General features: G+C 46.5%; 1 protein-coding gene across 1 annotated transcript in view; it reads left to right on the forward strand.

Annotated features, from left to right (window-relative positions):
• Positions 1 to 10,877, forward strand: part of UGT3A1 (UDP glycosyltransferase family 3 member A1) — a 29,064-nt gene extending 18,187 nt beyond the window's left edge. The window contains exons 5-7 of the mRNA XM_044294772.1: positions 4,524 to 4,755; positions 7,208 to 7,427; positions 10,513 to 10,877. Of these exons, the coding sequence (XP_044150707.1) occupies positions 4,524 to 4,755; positions 7,208 to 7,427; positions 10,513 to 10,789 (729 nt within the window). The 3' untranslated portion in view covers positions 10,790 to 10,877. The remainder of the gene's footprint in view (positions 1 to 4,523; positions 4,756 to 7,207; positions 7,428 to 10,512) is intronic.
• Positions 10,878 to 11,564: the final 687 nt, after the last annotated feature.

Below are 11,564 nucleotides of genomic sequence, written 5' to 3' on the forward strand. Positions count from 1 at the left end.
ATGTCATTTGATCCAAACAGAAAACATGTCAAATCAAACCACGTGTTGCCAGTCTCACCGATCTCCTGCCACCTGTCGCGGGTGATACTGTATAAGGGTTATAGGGTCTGAAACTGTATATGGAGTATAGGGTCTGATATTTTATAAGCGGTATAGGGTATGATGCTGCATAAGATGTATAGAGACTGTCATTGTATAAGCGGTATAGGGCTGATACTGTATGAGGGGAATAGGGTCTGATACTATATAAGAAGTGTAGGGTCTGATACTGTATAAGGGGTATAGGGTCTTATACTGTATAAGGGGTATAGGGATTGATACCTCATAAGGGGTATAGGGTCTTATACTGCATAAGGGGAATAGGGTATGATGCTGTATAAGTGGGATAGGGTCTGATACTGTATAAGGCGTATAGGGCCTGACACTGTATAAAGGGGTATAGGGTCTGATGCTATATAAGGGATATACAGTGGGATGCGAAAGTTTGGGCAACCTTGTTAATCATCATGATTTTCCTGTATAAATCGTTGGTTGTTACGATAAAAAATGTCAGTTATCATATAGTTATCAATATATCATATAGGAGACACACACAGTGATATTTGAGAAGTTAAATGAGGTTTATGGGATTTACAGAAAGTGTGCCATAATTGTTTAAACAAAATTAGGCAGGTGCATAAATTTGGGCACCACAAAAAAGAAATGAAATCAATATTTAGTAGATCCTCCTTTTGCAGAAATTACAGCCTCTAAACGCTTCTGTAGGTTCCAATGAGGGTCTGGATTCTGGTTGAAGGTATTTTGGACCATTCCTCTTTATAAAACATTTTTAGTTCATTCCGGTTTGATGACTTCCGAGCATGGACAGCTCTCTTTAAGTCACATCACAGATTTTCAATTATATTCAGGTCTGGGGACTGAGATGGCCATTCCAGAACGTTGTACTTGTTCCTCTGCATAAACGCCTTAGTGGATTTTGAGCAGTGTTTAGGATCGTTGTCTTGTTGACAGATCTAGCCCCGGCGCAGCTTCAGCTTTGTCACTGATTCCTGGACATTGGTCTCCAGAATCTGCTGATACTGAGTGGAATCCATGCGTCCCTCAACTTTGACAAGCTTCCCAGTCCCTGCACTGGCCACACAGCCCCACCGCATGATGGAACCACCACCATATTTTACTGTAGGTAGCAGGTGTTTTTCTTGGAATGCTGTGCTCTTCTTCCTCCAGTGCATAACGCCCCTTGTTATGGCCAAATAACTCAATTTTAGTTTCATCAGTCCACAGCACCTTATTCCAAAATGAAGCTGGCTTGTCCAAATGTGCTTTAGCCCACCTCAAGCGGCACTTTTTGTGCTGTGGGCGGAGAAAAGGCTTCCTCTGCATCCCTCTCGCATACAGCATCTCCTTGTGTAAAGTGCACCGAATGGTTGAACGATGCACAGTGACTCCATCTGCAGCAAGATGATGTTGTAGCTCTTTGGTGCTGGTCTGTGGGTTGACTCTGACTGTTCTCACCATTCGTCGCTTCTGTCTATCCGAGATTTTTCTTGGTCTGCCACTTCGAGCCTTAGGGCTCTTTCACATCTGCGTTATTGTCTTCCGGCATAGAGTTCCGTCGTCGGGGCTCTATGCCGGAAGAATACTGATCAGGATTATCCTAATGCATTCTGAATGGACATTCCATCCTTCAGGATGCATCAGGATGTCTTCAGTTCCGGAACGGAACGTTTTTTGGCCGCAGCAAATAGCGCAGCATGCTGCGCTTTTTGCTCCGGCCAAAAATCCGGAAGACTTGCCGCAAGGCCGGATCCGGAATGAATGCCCATTGAAAGGCATTGATCCGGATCCGGCCTTAAGCTAAACGTCGTTTCGGCGCATTGCCGGATGCGACGTTTAGCTTTTTCTCAATGGTTACCATGGCTGCCGGGACGCTAAAGTCCTGGCAGCCATGGTAAAGTGTAGCGGGGAGCGGGGAGCAGCATACTCACCATCCGTGCGGCTCCCGGGGCGCTCCAGAGTGACGTCAGGGCGCCCCAAGCGCATGGATCACGTGATCGCATGGATCACATGATCCATGCGCATGGGGTGCTCTGACGTCATTCTGGAGCGCCCCGGGAGCCGCACGGACGGTAAGTATGCTGCTCCCCCGCTCCCCACTACTACTATGGCAACCAGGACTTTAATAGCGTCCTGGGTGCCATAGTAACACTGAACGCATTTTGAAGACGGATCCGTCTTCAAATGCTTTCAGTACACTTGCGTTTTTCCGGATCCGGCGTGTAATTCCGGCAAGTGGAGTACACGCCGGATCCGGACAACGCAAGTGTGAAAGAGGCCTTAACTTGAACTGAGCCTGTGGTCTTCCATTTCCTCAATATGTTCCCAACTGTGGAAACAGACGGCGGAAATCTCTGAGACAGCTTTCTGTATCCTTCTCCTAAACCATGATGGTGAACAATCTTTGTCTTCAGGTCATTTGAGAGTTGTTTTGAGACCCCCATGTTGCTACTCTTCAGAGAAAATTAAAGAGGAGGGAAACTTACAACTGACCCCCTTAAATACTCTTTCTCATAATTGGATTCACCTGTGTATGTAGGTCAGGGGTCACTGAGCTTACCAAGCCAATTTGAGTTCAAATAATTAGTTCTAAAGGTTTTGGAATCAATAAAATGACAACAACAGAGACCACATGTCTGCACCTGCCTAATTTTGTTTAAACAACTATAGCACACTTTCTGTAAATCCAATAAACTTCATTTCACTTCTCAGATATCACTGTGTGTGTCTCCTATATGATAGATTTATCTGACATTTTTTATCGTAACAACCAACGATTTATACAGGAAAATCAAGACGATTAACAAGGTTGCCCAAACTTTCGCATCCCACGGTAGGTACTAACTGAATAAGGCGGATATGGTCTCATACTGTATACATGGAATTGGGTCTGACAATGTATAAGGGGTACAGGGCCTGATGCTGTATAAAGGGGATAGGGTCTGTGTCACAGCTGAGGATGGGGGAAACCCTCAACCATGCAATGTCAATAGGATAAGGGTAGCTGCTAGGCCAGGACGACAGGATCAGGGAGCAGGTCACCTCCTAGCGCGTCCCTAATTCTGACCCTGACTCCTAACCGTATGAGCCAACCCAGATGGTAGGAGGGCTCATACTCCGGAACTTAGGGTCCCTACTAGCCCTCAGGAAATCCCTGGACTAGGAGCAGGGTAAGACGACCTGTTTCTCCTAGACACGGACGAACAGGAGTCTCACTGGCCAAGGAGCAAGGAGAGGGGAAACATATACAGCATATGGATATGGCAGGTGAGTTAAACCAGTACTACACCTACCTGCCACAGACACGCTGACTGGAACCCATGCACAAGTACTGATGTCCACACAAACATTAAGGACACAGCACACACACAAATCACACAGGTACCCAGGACACCCATAGCTGCAAACAACATAGAGAGCATAAAAACATCTTCTTAACATCATAACATATATTTTATGACCACAAGGGTGGCCTTCACTGGATAGATGGCATATAAGACCAGGAGGATGACTCCAGCATAGAGCATGGCTGGAGTACCCCTCAGCTACAGGCATCCAGCAGGAGCTAAATAGCCCAAGCAGCCACACCCACACACACATACTAGGAAAGGAGTTAACCCTTCCAACACCAGACAAGGTAAGTGTCACTTAAAGGGGAATACACACTCAACTAAATCCCGTGCACACCAAACATAGAAAGTGAACACATACAAACACACGTTGCAGATGCAACCGCATGCCTTGACAGCGAGCCGCCTAGCAACCAGCTCAGGCTGCTACACTGCCAACAAACATCATGTTGCCAGCGGCAACCACACCTGAGACAACATACTAACTGCCCTCGCCTGCGGTAGACAACAAGCAGACCGTGGACAACTGCATGCGACACAAAGAGTCACGACCAAACACATAGTCGTGACAGTCTGATACTGTATTCAGATATACGGTCTGGCACTATATAGAAAGTGTAGAAGTGATACTACTGCTTACAATATATACAGGGCATTGGGTCTCCCACTGTATACAGGGCTACTATATGAGTTGTGGCTGACACCTTATAAGGGGCACTCTGGCCACCACTATACAGGAGTCACTATGACTGGCACTGTATGTGGGGTCTCTGTGGTGGGGACAGTAACACACATCTCAGCTCATTTTGAAAATGAAGACATCAAAGGAACATAATTTATCCTGTTGAGACAAAAGTCCATCATGTCCAACCTACAATCCTAAAATGTGGATCTAGAAGATGGCAAAACACCCCATACTAGGCGGATCCCAATTTCCTCATATTAGGGGGAAAATTCCTTCCCAATTCCAACTACGGCAATCAGAATTCACTATGTTCTTGTCAGGAGCACCTAAGCCTCTCATGATGCATCCCAGCAGCTACCTGGCATTGGTCACTCACTAATAAGTTTACTGTCTCATATGCTGTTATTATTTTACTGTTTTGTACTCTGCAGGAACTAGAAGACTTTATAGCAGAATCGGGGGAGTCCGGCTTTATAGTGGTGACACTGGGGTCAATGATTTCTTCACTGCCTCTAGTGGAATTTCTGAAGGAGATGAATGATGGATTTGCTAAGATCCCTCAGAAAGTCATCTGGAGATATGACAAGTCATGCTGGCCGAAAGAACTGAACCTCTCCCATAATGTCAGGATCATGGACTGGTTGTCCCAGAACGATTTGTTGGGTAAGAACCGTTCAGATCTGAAAAATAAAGTGATCTGCTGCAGATAGTTGTCATTGTGTGGCGGAATATATGCTTCACAGCGTTTCTGATCTACACCTATGGGTAAGGATCAGTGTGTATAGATCCGTAACACATAGACACTCTGCTGTCCTGTTTTTAAATTTTTATTATGCTTTTATAAAGATCTCTGTTTATTCGATGCTATATTTCCATTTAGTCCATTATTGGCAGTGTATAGCAGTATTATTTCAGCACTGTATTGAGGTATTATTTGAATACCACCTAGTGGGTGGACATGTAATGGGCGCTGTGACACCAGATTTTCTTCTGCTAAGTGCCTGGAAATGGACCGGGCAGAGACAGGAATTTGTAATGAAGAGGCTCCCTGTGTGTGGATGGTGGACAACAAAATTCTCGGAGCTGCTTGTGCTTGTCAGTGGATCAAACGATCCTCACTACTGGTGGTCTGTCTGGACTGTCAGGAGCCTGTACGTCATGTGTGCATATCGTCATGTACCCACTGCATTTTACCACCTACAGTATGTACGTGAAGAAAATATCTGATAAGTGTGAGTGGCAATCTCTTGTATAAGCAATGGAAGATTGAACTCGCTATAATCATTCCCCTAGTGACACTAGTTGCATGTAGAATTCCAGTGGAAGAGATGCAATGGCTATGCCTTTAGGTAATTTATTGAATTTACCTTGAGAAATGATTAGTGTTGAGCGAATCTGGTGAGGATTGCTGTATCCGAAAACGATTCCTTTGAAAACTTTCTTAGCAATACAGCCTCCGTCTGTGGCAGGTAGGTGTGGAAATACTTTTCACCCTCCTGCCATATCCATAGACTGTTTATGTTTCTGTTTCCTTGCAGCTTGGCCAGTGTACTCTTGTTCCTCCGTGCCTACGAGGAACAGGTCGTCTTACCCTGCTCTTTGTTCCAGGGCAATCCTGAGTGCTAGCAGGGATTATAGGTTCCGGTGTATGAGCCCTCCCACCATCAGGGTTGGTTCATATGGTTAGGAGTCAGGGTCAGATTAGGGATGCGATAGGAGGTGACCTGCTCCCTAATTCTGTTGTCCTGGTCAAGCAGCTTCCACGTATGATAACATCACACGGATTAGAGTTACCCCCACTCAGTGCCTGGAAATGGACCAGGCAGAGACAGGAATTTGTAATGAAGAGGCCCCCTGTGTGTGGATGGTGGACAACAAAATTCTCGGAGCTGCTTGTGCTTGTCAGTGGATCAAACGATCCTAACTACTGGTGGTCTGTCTGGACTGTCAGGAGCCTGTACGTCATGTGTGCATATCGTCATGTACCCACTGCATTTTACCACCTACAGTATGTACGTGAAGAAAATATCTGATAAGTGTGAGTGGCAATCTCTTGTATAAGCAATGGAAGATTGAACTCGCTATAATCATTCCCCTAGTGACACCAGTTGCATGTAGAATTCCAGTGGAAGAGATGCAATGGCTATGCCTTTAGGTAATTTATTGAATTTACCTTGAGAAATGATTAGTGTTGAGCGAATCTGGTGAGGATTGCTGTATCCGAAAACGATTCCTTTGAAAACTTTCTTAGCAATACAGCCTCCGTCCTACCTTAAAATGTATGGACTCCGAGGAGGTCTTTGCAAACTTGCGGCAAATATTGCGAGACTTGCTTTGTTTCACGTCTATGACGTGACACTTTGTTTATTCGCATAAATGAAGCAGGGAGCCGAGTTCAGCTTCGTCTCTCCAGCTGTATAATGCATGTCTGACAAACAGGAAAAGACTGAAGGACACAGGATGTGAACTCACAAAGGAGGACGAGTTAGAGGGTTAAGGTTAATAACATGGAAATTACAGCATAGATAACATCATAAACCAAATATAACATTGACCACTAGAAGGCAGCAAAGTACACTAAGTAGATACTAGATATAACACTACAATTAATTTGAATTAGTTGAAGTACACACCGACAGCACACCGCTTCCAACACCTAACAGCTAGGTCAAAAAGACCTAGATGGTGGGCAGTTTTGACCTTCAACAACCATTTCCAAAAATTATATTTATTTTGTAACAATTTTGCTTGTTTTGTGCTGATTTTCAGTGATGTTTTCTTCTCATTCATGTCTAAAACGAAATCCAGAGCTTGTTGGTTTTCCGTGACCAGGGGGCAGTGCATTGTGGGAGCACAGATTACACAGTTATAGCTAAACTATTAGCTATAACAGTCTGACAACGAGATGGAGCTTAACCGCTGTCTGTTACCAGGGGCAACCAGTAGAATTTTGAAAGCACTGCACAGAAATGGAGGAGACGACATGAAATAACTGGAAATTCAAGTTTTCTTATCTCCAATTTACAAAATGTTGAAAGAAACCTAAATACTGTATAACTGAGTTTTTCATGGCATCAAATATTATTGTCTGTTACATGATTATTTTTCATTGTAGGCCACCCCAAAGCGCGCCTTCTGGTGACACATGGAGGAATGAATAGTCTGATGGAGGCCGTGTACCACGGAGTTCCCGTGGTGGGGATCCCACTTTTTGGAGACCAATATGAAAATATGGTCCGCATTAAAGCAAAGGACATGGGAACATTTATTCCACCAGATCTAATGGAGGCCGAGAACTTTGCAAACACCATGCGAGAAATAATAGAGAATAGCCGGTAGGTTGGATTATTGCTTTAACCCCTGACAGACCTCTGTTGTAACAGTATGGTGCAGACGGGAGTCCTCAGAAGGCCACGCTATTACCCTGCTCTCATCACATGGGCATCGCTACTGGGGTATTCCCATGTCAGAATTTTCGGGCAAATTAATAGTAGGCCCTAAGGAAAAGGGGAGGGGCTTTTTGGCACACAAGAGAAAAAAAGACTAGGTAGGTGCGCATGTTACCGGTATGGAAGATATGGCAGCCGCACAGTAGCCTCTCACAACAGTGCTGTTCTTACAGTGTCCCACCCCTCAGTGCCAGTCTCACAGTGCACCCCAGCCACACAGTGCCCCCTCACAACACTGCCAGTCACATTGTACCCCACACAACAGTGCCATCCACACAGTACCCCTCACAACAGTGCCATCTACACAGTGCCCCTCACAACAGTGCCAGCCACATAGTGCCGCTCACAACAGTGCCAGCCACATAGTGCCCCTCACAACAGTGCCAGCCCCACAGTGCCCCCCTCACAACACTGCCAGTCACACAGTGTCCCACACCATAGTGCCAGTCACACATTACCCCACGCAACAGTGCCAGCCACACAGTGCCCCTCACAACAGTGCCGTTCACAGTTCCCCCCTACAACTGTGCCAGTCACACAGTGTCACGACCATGGTCATGGTCGTGACTTCTGAACCGCAGGCTGTTGCCTGCGGTCTGGATTGGTCGTTCAATCACAGGTGAGGGCCGCTAGTATGTTGTCTCACTTGTGGTTGCCGCTGGTAACATAAGGTATGTGGCAGTAGAGCAGCTGGAGCTGCTTGCTAGGCTGCTCGCTGTCATAGCATGCGGTTGTCTCAGGCAACCTCTCCTTGTATGTATGCACTTTGTATGTCTGGTGTGCAAGAGGTTTATGTAGGTGTGCACTGTGACACTTCCCTTCACTGGTGGCTGCCCGTGGCAACGTGTTGTATATATTGTACATGTGGTGGCAGTGTCTTGGCCTTTTGGCTGACTCCCAGGACATAGTTGCCACGCATGTCGTTGCTGGCGGTAACAGCTCCAGTGTGTTTATTGTGTGTGTATTCCCCTTTAAGTGGTTTCACTTCCCTGGTTGGTGTTGGAAGGGTTAATTCCCTTTCCTGTGTGTGTCTGTGTGGGTGTGGCCACTTCGGGCTATAAAGCCTCTGTGGAGATCTGAAGCTGAGGGGTACTCCAGCCTTGTAGTAAGCTGGAGGCACCCTCCTGGTCTCTAATACCATCTGCCAGTGAGGGCCACCCTTGTGGTCATAAGTTTATACGTGATGTCATTTTATGTTTATGTGGTGTCTGTTATTATTATAGCTATGGATCTGGGTCCCTGTATGTTTATGTGCGTGTGCTGTGGTGTGCTGTGTCCTTTTGTGTTGGGTGTGAACACCAGCTTGTGTGCACGGGATCCATTCAGTTTGTCTGTGGCAGGTAGGTGTGGAAATACTTTTCACCCTCCTGCCATATCCATAGACTGTTTATGTTTCTGTTTCCTTGCAGCTTGGCCAGTGTACTCTTGTTCCTCCGTGCCTACGAGGAACAGGTCGTCTTACCCTGCTCTTTGTTCCAGGGCAATCCTGAGTGCTAGCAGGGATTATAGGTTCCGGTGTATGAGCCCTCCCACCATCAGGGTTGGTTCATATGGTTAGGAGTCAGGGTCAGATTAGGGATGCGATAGGAGGTGACCTGCTCCCTAATTCTGTTGTCCTGGTCAAGCAGCTTCCACGTATGATAACATCACACGGATTAGAGTTACCCCCACTCTAATCCGTGACACACAGTGCCTCTCACAACAGTGCCAGTCACATAGTACCAGACACAACAGTGCCAGCCACACAGTGCACCTTACAACAGTGCCAGTCACACAGTGCCCGTTGACAACAGTGCCAGTCACACAGTGCCGCTCACTACAGTGCCAGCCACACAGTGCAAACCCCAACAGTGCCAGCCACACAGTGCACCCCAGAACAGTGCCAGCCAGTGCACCATTACAACAGTGCCAGCCACACAGTGCACCCCACAACAGTGCCGGCCACACAGTATCCCCTCACAACAGTGCCAACCACACAGTGCCCCCTCACAACATTACCCCCTCACAACAGTGCTAGTGACATAGTACCCAACACAACAGTGCCGGACACACAGTGCCCCCTCACAACAGTGCCGGACACACAGTGCCCCCTCACAACAGTGCCGGACATACAGTGCCCCCTCACAACAGTGCCAGACATACAGTGCCCCCTCACAACAGTGCCAGTCACACAGTGCCCCCTCACAATAGTGTCAGTCACACATACCCTCTCACAACAGAGCCAGTCACACAGACTCCCTCACAATGGTGCCAGCCACATAGTGCCCCTTCACAGCAGTGACAATCATACAGGCTCCCTCACAACAGTGCCAGTCACACAGGCTCCCTTACAACAGTGCCAGCCACATAGTGTCCCCTCACAGTTGTGCCAGATACAGAGTGGACTATCACAACACTGCCATCCACATGTTGTGCATCCCACAGCTGTGCTGGCTACACAGTGCCCCCACAACAGCACTAGCCATACAGTGGTCCCCTTTAACAGTACCAGCCAAACAGTGACCCCTCCAACAAAGCTCACCACACAGTGCCCCCACAACAGTGCTAGCCATACAGTGGGCTTCTGTAACAGTACCAGTCATAGAGTGAACCCATAACAGCGGCAGCCACACAATGGGTTTCTATAACAATACCAGTCATACAGTGCCCCCACAACAATGCTAGTCATTCAGTGTCCCTGACAACAATGCCAGCCACACAAGACAGGAAAGTTACAACTGAGCAGCCACTAGAGGGCGCTGTCATGTAGCCCTGCACTGATCTATGGTGGTGGGCCTCTGCAAGTGGTCCCTGTGCTACAGGTTGTGCACCTCCTCCCCAAAGAAAGAAAATTGCATCTGACTCTGCAAAATATCATGGTAGTTGCATACGATTCCCGGTAAAGCTTAGTTTTGACCAAATGTCGCAGAGGAGCCTTAATGTTAGAGGGGTCACATTATTTTGGACAAATGACTTTCTTTTTTTCATACAGCTACAAGACGTCAGCAGCGAAGCAGAGTACTATCCTGCGCTCACGTCCATTCCCCCCCGACCAGCAGTTAGTACGATGGGTGGAGCACATCATCCAGTCCGGCGGAGGCGGCCATCTTAGGCCCTATTCTTACCAACAGCCCTGGTATCAGCAGCACCTCCTGGACGTCATCGTATTTATCTCAGCCTGTGTCGCTGCGATCATCTACCTCATCGTGAAGGTCATCAGAGTCCTCATCTCCTGCATATCTCCTAACAGAAAGCAAAAACAAAACTGATATTTTATAAAAATAGAATTTTTGCATATTTTGTGTAAAAATTTGTAATTGTTTTTATTTTTTTCTTAATAAAAATTAGTCACAAAAACTGTAATTTCCCTTTTGTAAATGGCCCGGTTGGATGAAATCCAGCTTTGACTATTTGGGTCAATGTTCTACGGAAAAAAAGAAGGAAAATTTTGAGTGAAGTTTTCGTTGCCATTCACCGTCACGTACATTTCCTGCCGCAGTTGTTCCCATCTCACTAAACCATTGTCTCCGCCTCAGTCACTGCTTCACAGGATGATAACTGCGAACAATAACGAGGAGTAAAGTATGTCACCGGGTATTCATTCCGTCCCCCGCTGTTCCGGGGTGCGACACTCATTATAAAACTCTAATTAGAGTTAATCAGAGCAGCGGGCACCATCTCGTTTGGATTTCCATGGCATGAGCATGAATAATGAAGATAAAAGCTGGAAAAATTCTCAGACAATGAACCCCACACAACCTTCTAGACAAAAAAAAACCATACAGAATGCAAAAAAACATGGATGATACAAAGTGTAACGTGCGATTTGATGTGCGGAATGAATCACAGCAGAATAATTCGGCTTTACATACGGAGTGGTATTTACTGCTGAACTGATTTTTATGTTTTGTTGTGCGTTTTGTATATTTTTTAAACTGTAATACCACATGTGACCTCCAGGTGGTGCTGACGCAACGGTTATAAAAACTAGACCGTTTTAGCCTAGTGAACCCTAAGGCCCTATTTACGCGACCGTATGGCCGC

Source organism: Bufo gargarizans, chromosome 5 (genome assembly GCF_014858855.1).
Source record: "Bufo gargarizans isolate SCDJY-AF-19 chromosome 5, ASM1485885v1, whole genome shotgun sequence".
NCBI lineage: Eukaryota > Metazoa > Chordata > Amphibia > Anura > Bufonidae > Bufo > Bufo gargarizans.